Source organism: Podarcis cretensis (genome assembly GCF_951804945.1).
Source record: "Podarcis cretensis genome assembly, chromosome: 6".
NCBI lineage: Eukaryota > Metazoa > Chordata > Lepidosauria > Squamata > Lacertidae > Podarcis > Podarcis cretensis.
This window is the reverse complement of record NC_137175.1, coordinates 49044597-49064758: the sequence shown is the minus strand read 5'-3', so window position 1 is coordinate 49064758 and position 20162 is coordinate 49044597. Positions and strand designations below refer to the sequence as shown.

Below are 20162 nucleotides of genomic sequence, written 5' to 3'. Positions count from 1 at the left end.
GGGAGCCCGCGCGGCAAGCGAGCCTCCAGCTGCCCAGCGCAGGGGGCGGGGAGGGCGGAGAGGGGGAGGGGCGCCGAGAACGTCGCCCCCCCCGCCCCTTCCGTCGAGGAAAAAGGTAGGGGAGGGATTCATTCGGATTTGGGGCGGTGGGAGGCGAAAGCCGAGGGGGGGCGCACTACCATTAGGACTCAGTTCGGAGGTAAGGAGGGACTCGAGAGCGGGCTCTCCATGCAGTCAGGGGTTTAAAAAAACAAAACACCAACGAAAAGTCCTTTAAAGGGTTTTTAGTGAGGCATAAACTTTCGTCAGCTGCAGCCCATTTCGTCTCTTAAGCATGTGCAGAGTGCCTTGATCTACCCACAGCCGCCCATGGTGCATTCAAAGAAGAGCCGGAATGAGCTCGAAAGTTGCCCCGAATTTCAAGTGTGAGCACATGGATCGTGGGACTCTCCGTCTCCCCCTGCTAATGTAATATAGATGTGTGCGAACCGGGTGCAATGCGGGCTAGGAGGAGTGAAGCTGCAGGACAGAGTTTTTGTGCTCTGAAAAGATACGATGCGAATCTCCCCTTCAGCGCTGTGGATAAACTGAGACGGCAATCGTAATTCCATGGGAATCATTGCCTTTGAACTCAATGTGACTTACTTCTGAGTAGACCCACATAGGACTGCGGTGTGGAGATGCCCAGCAGCCTTTTCTCTTGCTGATAGGTAAGAGATGTGAACTGCGTTAAATCCTAATAAGGGGGCAGGAGAGAGACACTTAAGTTTAGGGCAGTAGGAGCTTGAGAAAGAGTCTCTTCTGCCCCCTACTGGCCACAGGTGGCCAAGCTGCCCGCCTTGCATCCTAACTAAACAAAAGTCCCCTCTTGTAAATGATGCTCTAAACCAGTGTTGGTCAGCCACCTGGTGCCCTCCAGATGCTGCGTGGGGCTGATGGACATGTGCAGGAACACAGATTCCCCCATCTCTGATGCAGGTGGCCTTTCTCCATTTCTGTAAGCATGGGAGGGATGCTTGTTTGCCTGTCCAGAAAGAGGGAATGCTTGTATAGTAAACAGGAGTGCCCAGTAGTTTGTAACTGGGACTGGAAACCTGTGCCTGCACACATTTCTGCTTTTTATTTATCATATTTATTGATCACTTGGTGTCCTAATAGTTGCAGTGGGTGGGGGAAGTGGGCAGGCAACACGACCAGGGAGATAATAGATGAGGGAAGCCAAGGCTGGACAAGAAACACACATGCATGTTCTCTGGATTGGGTGCTGGCAATTCTTTTAGTGCATCTCTACCTACCATGTGTCTTCTTCATCTCACAATAGGATAAATGAGTGTGATTGACGAGTTCTTTGAAGGTTAATTAAAAGCCAGAGGCTCTGGCTAGTGTGTTTCTGTTTAAGATGTTATAAATAATTTGTTTCAAGCAGTCATATTGGCTGGGATATCCTTCTGCTTCCCTTAGCTTGTCTTCTTGTAAGGCAAGCAATGTTGAAATCCTGGTTTATGATGACCATTATAGCCAGCTGGCTAAGCTGGTTATGTTCCTTCCTCGGGAGTAATTAATAGCTCCCTTTCACATTTAAATACTGAGCCTTTGTATTGATGGATCACAGAAAGCCCTGCTGAGAAGACAGAGATGGGGTAATGGGGCCAGTATCAGTTCCTGGCATCCTTGGGCAGCTGCCAGGGCCCCAAAAGGGTCACTGCTTATAGCTGCCCTGGAAAGCTGGACCCAGGACAGGGATAGGAAACCTGTGGCACTCCAGATGTTGTTGGATTATGGCTCTCATTGGGCAGGACCACTGGCCAAATAAGGCACAGCTTTAGACTTTCCCATTACCTGAACATTTTAGATGGTATTTTAGAAGTTCTTTAGTTTTACGTCTTTAGTCTGATCTATAGGTTGTTGGGGATGCGGGTGGCACTGCAGTCTAAACCACAGAGTCTAGGGCTTGCTGATCAAAAGCGATGGGGTGAGCTCCTGTTGCTCAGTCCCAGCTCCTGCTAACCTAGCAGTTCAAAAGCACATCAAAGTGCAAGTAGATAAATACCACTCCGGTGGGAAGGTAAACAGCGTTTCCGTGCACTGTTCTGGTTCACCAGAAGTGGCTTAGTCATGCTGCCACATGACCAGAAGCTGTACGCTGGCTCCCTCGGCCAATAAAGCAAGATGAGCACCACAACCCCAGAGTTGTCCACGACTGGACCTAACGGTCAGGGGTCCCTTTACCTTTACCTATAGGTTGTTGGTGGCTGTTTGTTTCTTTGTTTAAATATAACATCAGTGCCCTGAAATCTTCAGATGAAGGGCAGTTTAAAATGTTATAAATAAAATGAATGTATTTACATAAATGTCAGGTGGTTGGTATTAACTATTAATTAGCTTGATTTATTTTTTTAACTTTTAGATAGTGATTTCTAACAGTCTTTTACTGATAATTCTACTGTTTTATTCTTTTTGAGGTTTTAGTACAATGAAGCTGTATATAAATCTTGTGATTTTCTCTGAATGTTTATACTTTTGTAGCACCCAAATGCAAACCCAGAGCTTCAAGACGTTTATCCTTTGTCAACATCCAACGGATGTATTTTATAGTTATAGCACTGCGTGTGTATAATATATATGATGAATTGGTCAGTGTTTCACAAGCACTAACTGTATGATGGGTGGATTCATCATCTTTATTGTACTAACCCCTTTTTGATTGCTTAAGGATGCTTTTTTATGGGATGCTTAATTCTGAATGCCTAATGCCAGCTGGCAAAAATACTAACCTTGAATGATGGCGCGAATGATGGAGCATTTCCATCTCTGTTTAATGATAACTGGTTGTCAACATGCATCTTTTCAATGAAGGCTAAGTGGACTATATATTGGCATCTCTAGCTTCTATCACAACGTTGATTCTGCACCAATGTGCTGCAAAGTCTTCTCAGCAAAGTGTTTTAATCAGTTGAGAGAAAAACTCTAGACAGCCTTTGGGGAGGGAATGACTTTGACAAGTCAAAGGAGGAAAGTTGATCATAATCTGCCTTGACATAAAGAGCACAATTGATTGATTTCCTTGCTTAAACAACAGATACTTTGCTTAAATGGAGGATACTGAAGAGTCCATTCAATTCCAAATTTACCCCCAACCCAAACAAAAAAAACTTTGCTGTTTATTTGGTAGTAATTATCAAAAGCTGCTCCATACAAATGAGGCTTGATAAACTGGCTTCTTTGCATCTCACATCCACCTTTGCTGTCTAATGTTAAAAACTGTTAATGGTGGAGTCGGCGCAAAGGAAGGAGTGGTGGCAACAGAGACTGTGGCAGATTTCAGGAATGATGATGATATGCAGGGCTTTTTTTCAGAGAGAACTCAGTTCTGGCACCTCTCATGTGGGAGAGTCCCAGCACCTCTCTGGTGGGTGCCATTGCCGTTCTAAAAGTGAGTTCTGACACCTATTTTTCTAGACTCCTCTTGCCATTTGCTTCTCTTCCTAACTGTAATTTGTAATTAAATGCTTTGAAATGGAAACAATTTATTGGACAGCTGGGCATGTAACTCGTACTCACTGCTCCAGGGTGGTTCAGGATCCTTGGTTGGCTATAGCAGAGTTTGGCCTCCAGAGGGAAGAGGATTTTCTTTAAGCACCCTAGAGAGAACCCTCTCCAGCTCAATATTCACAATGGCTTGGCTGTGCATTCTGCTTCCCAGCAGCCCTTTATCCATTCCCCATTTTTTTGACTTAACAAATAAAAGCCCTGAGAGCGGCCAGGCTCTATTGATTCAGCACCTCCCCGGGGATGCATAATTCCTCCGTATTTTAATATCTATTAGCGTTGAGATGAAGCCAGTTGTGTGGAAGGAGCTGGCTGCTGAGATTGTGTTGGGCTTTAAAACGCAGGATATATTAGGAGGTGGGGCGTCGTGGCACAAGAGGCACACCAGGCAGGAGCAGCAATGAGGAGCTACGGCAGCTTTTGTTGTCTGCAAAAGTGGTAACAGAATTTAGCTTCACTCCACCCCAGGAGCTTTTATAGCAGTAGCACCAACAGACAAGGGGGGAAAAGAGCATGTTTCTCTGACTTTTATAGCTCAATCTGCAGCAATCGGCAAGCAAGCCTTTTCATATCATAGAGATAAACATTATCCCCTACTAATGTCTGCAGATCAAGCTGCTGTTAAAGGCACAGGATAGCAGGCAAAAAAAGAGGTTATGGTTGTATTATAAAGTCATGGAAAAGAGCACTGGGTAAGATACCCTTCCTCAAAGTTTTCACACACCCCATGTGGACTGAAGAGCTAAGCTAAGTGCAGTGGGTAGACTATAACTCAAGAATATAACTCACATTCAAATCCTCCTATAGCCTTGAAGATCATTGGATGACCTTGAGATGGTCACATCTGAGGCTGTGGGTTTTGTTTACTTCTGTTATTTCAGCGAGGCCCATTTATATCCGGTAGCATCAGGCTCTAGAAAAGCTGTCTGGTTCTGACTCACACTGTCTTTGAAGATAGAACCCTAGTCAGTGATACTTTGCAGCTCAGGATTGCATCATACACTTTCAGATTTGTTAAGATTTGTTGTCCAGCTCTTCAGATTTACATCTTTGTATGGCTGTCACTGTGGCTCTAGGAATTTAGTCCTTGCGGCAGTAGAGGCATGACTAAGTCAACATTTTGCAGATGAAAATTTCTGAAACTCATTTTGCCCTGAAGGATTGCTTCTTCCCCTTTTGAATGTTGCTGGGCCCTCTTCATTATTTCTTCCATTAATTAACTCTAGAAACACACAGGGAGGCAATCTTGGGGTCTGCACCCAACAACAAAATTCCTGATACATATAATTATAGAATTCTAATTCAAAGACCAGGACAACTGGTAAGTTTGAGAGCAATATATGTTTAAAGACAGTGTGAATCAGAACTCTACAACTTTTCTAAGAGCCAGACTTTCAGAGCATTCTTGACTTGCCAAATCCCTAGCCCAAACTAGGGATTGTTTATGTGATTTAATTAAATATTCTGATGTGCAATTATTAGTGTAAAGCACTATAAACCTAGGAATAATGTGGGCTAGAATTCTAAATGAATACACACTCAAATCTTCCAATATCCATTAGCAGCCAGCTAGATAATTCAGAGACTCTACAAAATTCAGCAACAGAACCCTTCATTCCTATTTTTGAGGTGTAGGTATGTGAGAGAGTGCATAACAGTGTTTAGATTTTAATGCTTTCATTCTATTGCTGGGTTTTTATTGCTTTTACCTGTTTGTAAGTTGGCCTGGAAAGTTTTTGTTTTTTTTATAGTGAGGTGTAAATATTTCAAATAAATAAAATAATCATTCCTGGTTCTTTCAGTTTATTAAAAGTGCTAGCTTTTCATCATTTTTACTTTCTGTTCAAAACAATGTAATCAAAGGGCACTTTTCAAGATGTTTCCCAGAGGAAATAAATTCGCTAGGTAGGAGGGATCTTTGATATTAAATATTGGGAATATTTGGTGATCTATCATCTAGCTTGTATGCTGTCGATCTCATGAGAGCAAGGAGACCCTGCTGGGAGAAACACCTGGGGAGTTCTATTTCTAAAAAAGATCTCCTCCTTTGACAGCCAAGGAAAATAGGTTTCCCTCTGCCATCTTTTCCATTAGCCTGTTATGCTGCCGATGGCAACCAGTCAGGAATTGCTGTGAGCAAGTAATGCAGTGCTTTCATGGTAACCACCCGGAAGCAGACAAACGGGTAGCACTTTATAGCAGCCCTGCTGGGGAAAAAAGAGATAAGGCTGGGGGAAAGATCTCACAGTCTGGAATTTGGAATGGCCGTGCAATGAGCCTTTTACAAAGATGTATTTGAGTCGGTTTCCCTTCTCTTCAACAAAGCAGCCGCAATCTCCTCCACCTCAGTCACCTCCACCTGGAAGGCAGCAGCCATCTCATTTCTTGCCAGTTTCAGGAACGAATAGTCTTTAGCCAGGGATTCAAGTCCTCCAGAACTCAGAGCCTGCGGGAGAAGAAATGGAAGCCCATGCAATTAATGTCAATGCATTTCAGTGGAAAAGAAACACCAAAAACAATGCACAAAATAACACAGACTAAAGAAATGTGTCAGTTCTGTTCTGTACAGATCCATGCTAATTGTGGTGATTTTTCACTCCCATTTCCCATTTAGGACTGAATTCTCTGACATCCCTATTTCTCTTCTTCAACATCCCATTTTGTCCCTTCCCTTGACCCAACCACTTCCAATGAACTTGTGTGTGATGCCCACAGCTGTACCTCCTGCACTGATACATTGGGCAATAGATATTGGTCATAATATAGATATGGCACCATGGGAACGATTGAGGAACATGGTTATAAAATTTACAGCATGTTATGGTCTAAGAGAAAATTATATGAAAATGATGTATTGATGTTGCCTGGCGTGCTCTGGTCCATGGGGTCACGAAGAGTCGGACACGACTAAACGACTAAACAACAACAACAACACCAAGAAATTGGCAAAAATGTATAAATCCAAATCAAATAAGTATTGGAAATGTCAAAAGAAAGAAGGTTATTTTTATCATATGTGGTGGTCTTGTAGTAAGGTTAAAGCTTACTGGGAAATGATATATAATGAATTGAAAAAGATGTTTAAAATAACATTTGTGAAAAACAACAACAACCAGAAGCTTTCCTTTTGGGAATTATAGGGACAGAACTACCCAAACTGTATAGAAATTTATTCATGTTTGAGACTACAACAGCAAGAATGTTACTTAGCCAAAAATGGAAAGAAGTCCCAGCAAAAGAAGAATGGATACCAAAACTAATGGAATATGCAGAAATGGCGAAACTTACCAGAAGAATAAGAAATCAAGATAACAAACTTTTAATAAAAGAATGGAAATGGTTTACTGAAAATTTACAAACAAACTGTAAACAGGTAAGAACATTGGCAGGATTATTGTAATAACCTGCAGTTTCATAAGATCTACTTTATATTTAAAGTAGATGAATAAATGAACAAATTAAGTTAATTTGGATATGCAGAAAATATTAAAAATAAATTTAAGGAACTGCAGAAAGAGAAGGAAGGTAGACAAGTTTTGAAATGTTAAAAGGATTGTAAGGTTATTGAAATGCATAAAACTGAAAATCATAAATAATTTTTTTAAAAAAACAACAGCTGTACCTCTTGGATGAGCTGAATGGAGGCAGGGGTAGAGGTTTCCATACTCCTTAGTGCATATCCTTCATTGCTGCTTGTAGATGGTAACCCTTCGTCATCATTGGACTCCTGCTGTGAGCCAATGGACTTCTTTGGGGGAAATTGCATGGAAACAAGACCAGATAGATCTGAGTGGCATCAACCACCAGCCTCTTTATTACCCAGAGTGCAGCAGGCCCTGCCCCTGCCCCAGTGACCTTCCTTTTTAAGATTGTTATCCCCATTGATCCTGAGGCACAATTTGCAGACGGACATATCTACAGTGAGGATAAAGTGATTCTTGCCCATATTTTAAGAATTAAAATACTGTTCATATAACATTGCCAGGTGTGTGCATAAAAGATGGCTTGGATAGTTGGATATGCCATGATGCTTCCGCCCGCCCCTTTGAGTTTCATCTGATATTGGAAGAGGAAGTAGACAAAAGTGCTTATCCTCTAATGGAGATGGTCTGGCACAACCTCAACATCAAATGAATTGTGTTTACTGCAAGTGGGTGCATTCGTCAGGCACTAGCCACCTGTGTGGATGTTTAAGAGGGGATGCAAGACCCAATTTCCTTGAGTAGTCCAGATGACATTGCTGATATATTGAGTTCCATTTTCCCTGTGTTGCCCTCCGGCATTTTGTCAGAACTGATCTGTGGCAATTTTTTAAAAAACTGCAAGTGCAATTGCAGAGTCAGCCTGTCCACTGTGAATAGGCAAGCCGCTACTGAATGTTTTCAAAGCTAGTGTCCTTCAATTAAGTTTCTTCCTCAGTGGTTCTATCCTTTTATTGTTTCCTGTTGAGTGTGGCTGACATTCATCAATCCACAGAACAGTGCCTCTGAATTTCCCTTTATTGTCAGTTTCTGTTCTCATGTGAGAGGGCTTAAATTACTGATTTCCTCCCATTATTTTACTTTTTTCATGTTCATGTAATGAACTGTGTGTGTGTGTGTGTGTGTGTGTGTGTGAGAGAGAGAGAGAGAGAGAGAGAGAGAGAGATGGGACTTATTGTATGGAGTACAGTCACCTCTATTTCTGTTCCCCATGGCAGCCATTTTGTACCATTTTTATAAGGCTTGAGTATTAGCACCTTATTATTATAATATCAAAAAAGGCATACACACACACAGTGATAGACAACTGAAAACAAAACACAATAATGGGATAAATAAATAAAACCCTCCTCCAAGGTAACTGAAACTGAAATTAATGAGCAACTGAGGGTGGTTATTTCAGAAGCTGAAAATGACTTTTGCTGAGTGAGGCTTAAATGCAAACAAACTTTACAGAAGGGTTTTGGCTATGGGGGAAGGCCATAGCTGGATAATATGGCACTATATTAAGTGTCGTGTGGAATCATATTAATTCTGCTTTCAGCTGATTGTGGAAAAGCAAACTTCAACAATGCTAAATCGTTCTAATGGGACCGTAGCCTATATATGTCATACATCCTGTCTTTTGTATCTTATGGAGTTGTATGGGGAACACTGAAAGCACAGCTTGGGTTGTGGTCTCTTTAGCATGCCTAAAGTGAAGCAGTGCGGCATTTACCTGCTGGATGGAAAACTGTAGTTCTGATTGGCTCTGGACACCATGAGCTGGCACCTTGCTCATTTTTCCTTTACGGTTTTTAGGCTGAATAGAGCATTTGCTGGCTAGAGGGGAGAGGGGAAAGAGAGAGGGGAGAGGGAATCAGAGATAATTACATTTTCCAAGTCTTAAAAAGTGATATTTTGACTAGACCCATGCCAGTTGCAAATGCTTTCATTACACAGTCTCCTTTGTCAGATCAGCAGTTAACCTCCTCCCACACTAACCTGAGTATAGGCATACAGTGGTACCTCGGGTTAAGTACTTAATTTGTTCTGAAGGTCCATTCTTAACCTGAAACTGTTCTTAACCTGAAGCACCACTTTAGCTAATGGGGCCTCCTGCTGCCGCTGCACCACTGGATCACGATTTCTGTTCTCATACTGAAGCAAAGTTCTTAACCCAAGGTACCGGTACTATTTCTGGGTTAGCAGAGTCTGTAATCTGAAGCATATGTAACCTGAAGCGTATGTAACCCAAGGTACCACTATATAGGGATTATGAGATTAGACTGGCCCTGGAAATCCCTTGGGTTGTTAGCAAGAACTCACCTAGGTCAGGTAGCTGATGAGATGACGGTAGCACCCTCTCTCTCACTACTTCATTCTCATACATCACCCTATGGAGCAAAGCACTGATAGTAAGTTCCAAGAAAATACCCTGTCCCAAACACCCAAAAGTACTCTTTAGGGTGACCCAGAAGACTATGATTTTACATTAAAAACAACAACCCAGAGTTATTGACCAGACCATAGCTCTCCAGCACTTTCTTTTCCATTTTCCAATCTTTTCCTTCTCTCTCTGGACTCAGCTAGATTAGTAAAGAAAAAACGATTTATATGTGTTGTATATGCAATATAACATGCCAGATGGTGCTGCGGAGTCCCGTTTTTCTCTACCTGTTTTCTCTGTTTAAATTTACAATGCATTTAACTGAAATGCTTCTTTGATGTGTCTAGATCCAGCCTGTGTGTGTGTGTGTGTGTGTGTGCGCGCGCGCGTGTGTGTATCACAGCTAAATATATGTATGTGATGCAATCCTCAAAGAGGCTTCTCTTTATGATGGTTTAAAAGTTTTACTCAGTACAGAATGCTACTTTCTCTCCGCAGAAAGAATTGAAAACATACCATGCATGCTCTGGATCCCCTATCCATCAGTTCAAGCTTTTGGAAAGTTGGGTGCAACCTATTGCCACCTGTACAGGTATATCCCAAAGCATTTCTAAGGTTTAACATCCATGCACTAAGTTACCACTGTGAGGGCATACAGAAGGGCATTCTCATGGGTGTCCATCACTTCTGGAATGCTCTTGCCAAGAAAGCTAAAGCTCAGCACCTTTCAGAAGTGATCAATATGACTTCTCTATTTTGGGTGGGATTTTGGTGACAAGAAGGTGTTGGGTGGTGTCCCTTATGGTGGTTAGAGGAAGGCACTTTGATAACATTCCCAGGGTAGAGAGAAAAAAAATTCTTCATTTTTTAACAAAGGTGGGGTTACCAGTAAAGGCAGGGGTCATGGTGTATTTTTTTAAAGAACCCTTATGTCACAAGAATATAAGAACAGCCATTTCCTTTTGCATAAATTTACCTGGCCACAGCAAGCCAGGCCAGCATGTTCTCCCATAATGCTTCATTTCGAATGATGTTACGCCATAACTTAGTGTTGTTCCATATGTATTATAACTTGGGGCGAGGTAGTGATGGTATCCTCTACTGCTGCCATCTTTTCCCCCCAAAATAGATCAGGAACATCGTGAGAGAACGTGGTAGCCTAGCTAGCTACTGATTGCAGCAGTTCTTGGCTGCTTCAATCAGCTGGGAAAATTTCTTTAAAATGAAGGAAAGTGGGTTGTGGTTTTTTTTTAGGGTCGCCATCCCAGCCTTTACTGGTAAGTCACCCTTCCTCCAATTTTTTTTATAATTCCTGAATACTAATTCATTTTCTTCCCCAACTTGCCCACCCCAATTCCCCCACTCAGCAATCAATGAAAAACTTTTAAATAAAAGCTTTAGCCCTATCATGTTATATCAGGGCTCAGATACTGTGCAAAATCCAATCTTAAGTGGTCCAATCTTAAGTGGTCCAGAATCAGCCCTCTGAAAGGAATGCTACTCTCTCAGCTTGTTATGCTCTCGGTTTCTTGGGCTTTACCCTGTTATTGCATTGTTGTTGGCGTTGCTGTTGCTGTTGTTCACATTGCCACCTCCTCCTGGTGGGAAGTCGTCAAGGAATACAGGGGAATCCAAATCTTCGCTTCCCATCTCGGTGAACTGTAGAGGTCTCTGGCTAGCCACATGAGGTGGTAGCGGGCTGCTTGGTTCCATGAAGGTGTCAACCTGGCCAAACAACCCCCCTGTCCTCTGCATTCAAGGGCAGGGGAGAAAAGAGAGGAGGTTGTTATTTTGGTATTTCTTAAGCCCTTTGTGTTCCAGCTGGGGGATGGAGGGAACAAGATCAAGTTAATGAGAAAGCAGAAATTATATTTAGGGGCAAACCAAACATTATATTAAAAGTGTTTTAAAATACCATGTTTACAACTACCTAATTCAGGCTTCCTCCAGATGTTTTTTGAGACTACAACTCCCATCATCCCCGACCACTGGTCCTGCTAGCTAGGGATCATGGGAGTTGTAGGCCAAAAACATCTGGAGGGCCGAGGTTGAGGAAGCCTGACCTAATTATTTTAAAGGGTGGACTCAACCTACCTAGTTGAGGTTCTCCATATTTAATATTTTACTTGTGTTAACCAAAAATAGTAGACATTTTAAGAAAATTAACTTTCAGTGTGTGCACATTTTATTTTGCTCAAAATATTTTGTATATAAATACACACACTACAGAAAGCTTCAGGATGCCTCGGCTTTATTTGTTGTATGTTTCTTTAACTCGACTCGGGGTGCTTAACCTTGAATGATGGCTGAAAAGGAGCCACAATCTGAAGTAAATGTGTTGGGTGTCTCACATAATCTGTGGGGATCTCAACTTCCTCTTAGGTTAGAAGTCCACTTCTGCTTTATCTCCTCCACCCACCATTACAATGAGTATTCTGTAAGAATATAAAAGACCACTAACACAAGTTTTGTCAATCAAACAAACAGAAAACAGAATAGCACAGGTGCTTCTGCTCTTTAACATTCAACCAAGGAAACAAAACTGAATGATGAATGATAACTTCAGGGGAGACAAACGGAGTGGGGAATGGACTCATTCTGTGAGGGGAGCACTGCAAGTGTGTCATTGCTGAAGTTTTCAGCTGAGGGTTAAAGGATATATTGGGTGCCCATTAAGCAAACTTTATAGCTGTGCTCATACTCACCCTATAGATGCCCTCCTCCATTGCTGCCTCAACCATGGCTCTCTCAAGTTCCTCCTCTGCCGTCAGATCCCCAGAGATTGCTCTTTTGATCTCAGGAGCTGCTTCCTCTTCAATGGTCCTCAGGCCAGCCTCATTGAAACAGCACAGAAATGATTATCATTGGCAGGGACCATTCATGCCGGAGAACAGGAAGTTAAGGTGTGACCCAAACCACCTTCTCCTAAGTCATGATGACTTTCCTTCCCATGAAATTAACTTGGAGGTCAGGCTCTTACAGTATATATCCCTAGTCATGCACAGCTATGAACTTGCCAGCTTCACAAAGTACTGTGTATAAAAACCAGTTCTTATGTTGACGGGGGGAACGCTCAGTTATGCTGCACCACACAAGTGGGTGTGACATAGCTGGCGGGGGGGGAGTGAAAATTCACCTGAGCACAGCATTATAGTGGCATGTTGATCTTTTTAAAAAGTTCTTTTAAAATGTGCTATAACACCCTTAAAATTTTAAGCATTACTGCGTGATGACTCCCCCCCCCCAAAAAAAAACCCCTACATTGAAAAGGGCAAATTTAAATAATCAGAGAGAGAGAGAAATGCATGCTGCTAAATGGCATTGACTGGAAAAGTGCTAACAGAAAGCATTGGCTTAGACACCCAATTAATTTCCACACACATCAAAACCATGCTTCTTCAAATGCTAGAAAGCTCATTGCCGTACAACCACCCTGTAAACAAATCAGAACAAATAAAGCCCAGATATCATCTAACCTCTGCGTAAGCTTTGTGCAAGAAAATCAGGATGGATGCTCAATAAACAAGTTGCCCAGAGGAACTCTAAAACTAAGACAATCTACATATGCAGATACTGTGCTATTGTCCAATTCTTTCCAAAAACAAAAACAAAAATGGATTTCCTGAAACTGAAAAGAAGCATGGGGATAACACACAGAAACATTTGATGGCAATGGATGTGTCCAGATGGACGTTGATTACAGGATGGACTTTACTGGGTGCTGCCAGATGGGTGTTTATTGTAGGACAGCTCCTCATGCATTGCTCGCTCTCTCTTTTTTAACTGGGTCCACACAATGTTGTTGGTATCAAAATGCCAGACCATATTGTCTCTCCTCCACCCAGGGAAAATTTAATAAATTACAAAGGCCAGTTACAAGGTATGTGGATAACCCATTTGCAATATCAAGCCCTTGCCTGTAAGCACCAAATGTCATTGAAATGCCCCCTGTAAAGTGAATGAACCAAGAGCAGCAATTCCAGAGGAAACCCAAAGCATGAAAAATTCCAGAAATATTTGTCCATAAGCATTTTGTGGGAGAAGATGGGGGGAAAGGGATAATAATTTCATGGAAATATTTGCAAAGAGATTATTTTGTTTAAAATGCCAGCTCTTTAGAGCAGTGTTTCCCAACCTTTTTTGGGCAAAGGCACACTTGTTTCATGAAAAAAATCTCGAGGCACACCACCATTAGAAAATGTTTAAAAAATTAACTCTGTGCCTATATTGACTATATATAAAGTAACTCTCTTTAATAGGAATCAAATAAACACAAAGAAAGTATTTTATAATTACTTTATTATGAAATAGTAAGTAAACAGAAATATGAAAAATTATAAAATACTTTATTCAGTGCGCAACCTGGGCCTTTTTGGCTGAACACAAAGCTGATATTCTGGCTGGAATCGAAGAAAGACACACACGTAGCTCTTCGTCAACAGCTCTCAGTCTCTCTCTGTATTTAGTTTTTATAGCAATCATGCTTGAAAAGCTCAACTCACAGAGATATGTAGTGGAAAATGGGAGCAATGTCAAAATAGCTTTATTTGCCAGAAGGGGGAACTCCTTGGCAGTTTCCAACCAAAAACTGTCCAAAGGTAGATCAGCAAATCTTAGCTTGAAACCACGATTTTGTCTCAGTTCAGTTAGTTCCTCCTGCTCCTGTAAAGTCATGTCCTTTCCACCAACTGATGCTGAGCTATAAGGGTCCCTAACCCAGTCAAGGCATTCAGTGGAGACTGAAGAGAAATAAAATGACAACTTCCCCTCGAGAGTTTTTAAATGTTTACCTATTATCTCACAAAGTGCAGCAGTGTGAACACCTTGCCATTGCTTGGTGAGTGTGAACATTTCAAGATTGCCACTTTCCACGTGTTGATGCCAGAGTTGCACCTTTGAACGGAATCCATTTATTTTATCTGTACTTGTAAGCAGGTTTTCATTTCGGCCTTGCATTCGTGTGTTCAGTTCATTCAGATGATGAAATATATCTGCCAGGTATGCCAGCCTTGCACACCACTCATCACTTGCAAGCAGCTTTGCGTAATCTGACCTCTCATTTGTCAGAAACACTTTAAGTTCCTCCCGCAGCTCATACACACGAACCAAGACCTTGCCACGCGACAACCACCGGACCTCCGTATGAAACAGCAAGGTTTTATGCTTCGCTCCCATCTCCTCACACAAAGCTGCAAATATGCGACTTTTCACGGGTCGTGACTTTACAAAGTTTACCATGCGCACAACATCATCCAACACATGAACTAGGTCTGCTGGTAAAGTCTTGGCTACGAGGGCCTCACGGTGCAAAAAACAATGCGTAACAATCACATCTGGATTTCTTTCCTTCACTCTGCTTACAAAGCCTTTGGTGTGCCCGACCATGGCTGCAGCTCCATCGGTGCAGACACTTGTGCAGTTTTCCCACTTAAGTCCTCCTTGTTCAAGGTATTCTGATGTGACCCGAAAAATTTCTTCTCCTGTTGCTTTTTCTGGCAATGCCTTGCAGAAAAAGAAGTTTTCTCTAATTGCATCACCATCAACAAAACGCACATTGGCCAAGAGTTGAGCATGTCCACTGATATCAGTAGACTCGTCAAGTTGTAATGCAAATTTCTCAGTGCTATGGATCTTTTCCAAAACCACACTTTCAATGTCTGCAGACATGTCATTAATACGTCTGGAAATTGTGTTGTTTGAGAGAGGGACTTTGGCTATTTCCTTAGCTGCTTCAGGTCCGAGCATCTCCTCTACAATAGCTTTGCAGGCGGGAAGTATTAATGTCTCTGCCACAGTGTGCGACTTTTTTGACTTGGCTATAAGTTCAGCAACGTGATAGCTAGCTTTAAGACCTCTTTCATTTACCTTTGAGGTTTGTCTCATGAACGTTGCCTGTTTCTCCGTGTTTTCACGCAGGCGAACAAAATAGTCCGCATTCTTGTTTTGAAGCAAAGGGTGTTTCGTTTGGAGATGGCGTTTAAGTTTGCTTGGGACCATAGCACTGTTAGCTAGCTTTTCACCACACACCACGCACAGTGGAGTTGGTTGGTTTGCATCTCCGGTGAAAGTAAATCCAAATGAAATATAGCTTTCGTTATATTGCCTTGTGCCAAAGAATTTGCTTGAGCTAACCATCTTTGCTTTCTTTTCATGCCCACTCATACTTGGGCTCTCATCTGGCTCCAAATTTTGTTCAGAGTCCAGTTCTTTTCTTTTCAAAAACTTTTCCATCACTGCAGTATCCGGCCATCCAATTGCCACTGACAAACGGATACAGACCCCTTTTTTTTACAGCACAGCTCGCACAAATGTACACGGAACACCCTTTTCGAATTAAAACACACAGTCTCACGAGAGCAAGGAGCAGCGATTTTATATTTTACGAAAAGAAGTCGCTAGTCCTCATGGTGACAGGGTGGAAAATATTTAAAAGCAGAACCACCTTGAGGAAGGTGGAGCCATATCACATCCGGGCAGGAGGCCTAAATTGGTGGAATGCTCAGGCCCCGCTTATTCAAAGAGGACACCAGGCAACGTCTCAGGGTATTAAGAACTCTGAGCTAGATTAATGTCCCCAAACGTCATGGTTTGTGCCAACCTACTGACACTCCACAAAGCTTCTTAACCATGTTCGTATGAAAAAAAGATGGGGTGCTGCGGCTCTCCCAACCCACTAACTACCAGCACGCTTCAACACAATGCCGCGCGCGGCAAGAGCCCAGGCTTTCTGATCCAAGCCGCTTTCCGTAGCGCTTCCGGGCAAAGCCGAGCACATGCTACGAAGCGCCCACACGTGTACGAAAAGTCCTGGCTCAGCCGCGAGTTGGCGCAGGCAGATGCCGTCCTGGAGGCAAAAGCCGTCACGTGGCGTAGAGACCGGCGCGTAGGTCCGGGCTCGCGCCTTGCGTGGGTGGGGCGATAAAGCGGCCAATGGCGAAGGAGGATAACCTGTACCCGATGTGGCTGAGGGGATTTTCTTCCTCCCTCCTTTAAATTTGGAACGTACGGCGCGTGCTCCCTTCACGCCTAGGGGGATTCCCCCCTCCCCTTCCCGCTCTCTCTCTCTCCCTCCCTCCTTTTCTCCACCCACACGCCTCCCTTTACGGCTGCTCTGCGCGTGCGCGTTGCTGCGACGCTCTTCCAGTCTTTCCCTGCACCGTGGGAGGTAAGTGCTGGCTCCTGACGCGGGTGCGTGCGGCGCCCCCTCCCCCCCGACCGCCTTCCTCCCACGGCACACCAGGCAACGTCTCGCGGTTGGGAAACACTGCTTTAGAGAATCCCAAAACAGGGCCATGAAAACTGCAAACAACTGTGTCACAGTACCTGAAATCTGGTGCGTATGAGAGAACCCAAAGCACCTCCGTTTCCTTCTCTTCTTTCACTCCATTATGGGCTGGAAATCTTTCTACTCTGCTGGGTCAAGTGTGTTCCAGTTCTCACTTACCTGGATTTCAACAGCATTCTTCTTGGGCCGGTATCCATAATACTCTTCCTGGCGCTTCATGAATTTTCTGAAGTGCTCCTGGATGAGGAAGGTAGCGTAGAACTTGCCCACGGTCACCTCATCATCTGGAAGAGGAGTAGGCACAAGTAGACATTAAGTTTGCTCAGCAAAAGAACCCAGCCAACTTGTATGCATATGCCAGGCTGCTTGAGAACACACAAAGGAGATTTGTGAAATGCAAGTTGTAGAAAGAGGTTTGGAGATAAATATATATATGAAATAGTTGCATTCTATTCAGTGCTTTCTTTACACATATTTGTTTTGGTAAGCCTATCCAGGCACACAGAAGTTGACATGTTTTAATCTCTTTTTAGATTACAGCTGATTTTAATTATTATTTTTTAAATGTTTTTAATTTCTTGTTTTAAACAGTTTCTATTGATAATTTTGATATTTCTTGTAAACTTCTCGCAGTGGTTCTCAAATTGTGGGTCCCCAGATGTTGTTGGACTACAACTCCCATCATCCCTGAGCTCTGGCCTTGCTAGCTAGGGGTAATGGGAGTTGTAGTTCAACAACATCTAGGGACCCACAGGTTGAGAAAGGCTGGCTTAGAGTTTTTGTTAAGGTCAAATGACATTTAAATAAAGAAATTAAGAACTTGCCTCCAATTGGTGGAATGACTTGATCCAGGAGCTTCATGCTGGTTCTCTTCCATATTTTTTTAATAATCATCCTTAACTCTTCATTGGCTTGTTCAAAGTTACCTGCAAAAGTACCAACCACTTATATGAAACGTACTGCATCAGATCATTGGTCTGTCTTATCCAGCAAAATCTACAATATACCTACATCTCAGGCAGATATCTTTCCCAGTTTCTTACATGAGACACTTTTTAATTGAAGGTGCCAACTGATTGAACCAGGTGTTTTCTTCATGCAAAGCATCCATGCATGGCATTGAACAAAACATTACCAATAAGTCAGCCACAATGGTTTATCCTATCCTCCTCATTGTCTGCCCTCAAACAACAAGTACTCATGCCCAATTAATCAATGCTCTCTTAATTAATTCATTAGCATCCCTTACAATAAAATTTCATCATCTCCCCCACTTCCTGATATACCACTGTACAGCCTGGTACTTGGGGTGAGATCCTTTTAAATCAAACATTAGCTTTATTGTTGGCTTGCTGTCCAGATTTGTTAAAGAAAAGTTGTTTCTGCTGCTCTTTTGGGGGGCTGCTGTTGCATTGCATTGAATATTTTTAGCTGCTTTTAGGTGTCTCCAGACCAGATAAGGCTGGCTACAAGAACAACAACTATAGCACATGTTGCTGTTTTTAATATTATTGTGCTAACACAGGTAAGTGCTTTCATTCTTATCAACCCCCAGGTGGACAAAATCCTTAATATTTGCCTTTGATAAAGCTTAGGCTCCTTAAAACTCCAGAAGCGGCATGGAGTTGGCATGGCTCCACGCTGAAACTACTTATGCTAATTTAAAACAGATGAAGACCTGACTCTTGGAGGTCTTGTGATTAAATGCACCAGAAAGGCATTAGTTACTGTTGATTTATGGCATCATCTGCTGGGCCTATGTAATCACACAGTAATGGATTTTGAGGTCAGCAGAGCTTCTGCTGACATATAAGGTGACTAATGTTCTTCAGAACTTGTGAGATGAATAATGGCAGCTGTGGGAGAGTGCAGAGGAGTTATTTGGGAATGGATGTAGCTATTGATACATTTCATCTCTTACCTTCTGTCTTGATCTTGAGAGCCGTTCTCACCAGAGCAAAGAGTGTTGCATTGAAAGTGACTGTGCCATCACTATTCAGGGGCATATTCATGCTCACCAAGCGCTGCAAAACACACACAGTGTCAGAGACAATATATCCCAGGTTTTTTTCAGACAGAGCGTGCTGAAACTCACTTCTGGCACCTCTCAGGTGGGCGCCATTGTCATTATATGAGAACAAGAGTTCATGGTGAGTTCTGGCACCAATTTCCAAAAAAAAAATAGCACTGAATGTATAATTTATATTCACAAACAAACACACTTGGAACACACCCATATGTCCCATACCTGAAGGAGCGTCTCCACCCCCATCGTTCAGCCAGGACACTGAGGTCCAGCTCCGAGGGCCTTCTGGTGGTTCCGTCACTGCGAGACGTGAGGTTACAGGGAACCAGGCAGAGGGCCTTCTCGGTGGTGGTGCCCACCCTGTGGAACGCCCTCTCATCAGATGTCAAGGAAATGAACAACTATCTGACTTCTAGAAGACATCTGAAGGCAACGCTGTTTAGGGATGTTTTTAATGTTAAGTTTTAAGCTTTATTCTGTTTTTAGTGTTCTGTTGGGAGCCGCCCAGAGTGGCTGGGGAAACCCAGCCAGATGGGTGGGGTATAAACAATAAAGTAATTATTATTATTATTATTATTATTATTATTATTATTATTATACTGGAGATTACCATTATTCATTTTCTTCAGTTTATATTCCACCTTTCTCAAGTCCTGGAACCCAAGACATCCAGACACTGAGCAGACCTAGAGCTGCTTCACTTGAGTGAGACGAAGGTCTTGTGTGCCCTTCAGGCCATACCCAGGGAGTCAGTGTCCTATCCTCCATTTGAAAGATAGCATTCCTTCAGCTTAAAAAAATAATCTAGTGCGATAAGGACTGAATTTTGTACAGGGGCCAGGGGATGGAGACTAGGACACAAACTCAGACCTAGTTAGGACTGGTAAAGAAACATTTCCTCAAGACTCCTACCTTGCAAGCCACACGGTGTGGACAAAACTTCCCAAAGCCCAGGGGAGGCTGGATTCGTCTCAACAGAGTCACCACATCTAGATGTTTGATGCGGCCCCTGAGGAAGAGGAAGAGACAGCCATATTGCAGAAAATGGCACACAAGTTTCTAGCTCGGGGAGCTGAAGAGACCACAATTCAATTGTCTATTTGGACCATTCTCTAATCCCAGTGAATGCACACACAGCACCTGCTTATTTTCTTGACATGGTGATGGAGCATACTATTAAACATATATGTTTTGAAGTACCCTTGAAAGAGGCAGGTACTTTCTGCCTTAGAGCACACTAAAAAGTAGAAAGCCCGCCATGTGGAATGTTGAGTGGGTGGGCAAGGTCTCAACGCCCTCCAGCTTTGTGAATAGGTGAGGACCCACATGGGCTGAAATCTTTTGCACATTCGATATACAAATGTGCTGTATGAAACAATGTAGTCTGATGAGCTAGTCCCCCTGCCTCATATGTGGCACTGTGATAAAACACAGGTTTGCCATGAAATGTAC

At 42.8% G+C, this 20162-nt stretch overlaps 1 protein-coding gene across 2 annotated transcripts in view; it reads right to left on the bottom strand.

Moving 5' to 3' along the window:
- Positions 1–5335: 5335 nt before the first annotated feature.
- Positions 5336–20162, bottom strand: part of CACNA1S (calcium voltage-gated channel subunit alpha1 S) — a 60774-nt gene continuing 45947 nt past the window's right edge. For both annotated transcript variants that reach the window (XM_079982507.1, XM_079982508.1), the window contains 10 exons: positions 19623–19719; positions 18606–18708; positions 17509–17610; positions 16844–16968; positions 12105–12233; positions 10940–11148; positions 9339–9406; positions 8749–8852; positions 7172–7297; positions 5336–5995 (listed from right to left, as the gene is read on the bottom strand). In XM_079982507.1, the coding sequence (XP_079838633.1) occupies positions 5831–5995; positions 7172–7297; positions 8749–8852; positions 9339–9406; positions 10940–11148; positions 12105–12233; positions 16844–16968; positions 17509–17610; positions 18606–18708; positions 19623–19719 (1228 nt within the window). In that variant the 3' untranslated portion in view covers positions 5336–5830. The remainder of the gene's footprint in view (positions 5996–7171; positions 7298–8748; positions 8853–9338; positions 9407–10939; positions 11149–12104; positions 12234–16843; positions 16969–17508; positions 17611–18605; positions 18709–19622; positions 19720–20162) is intronic.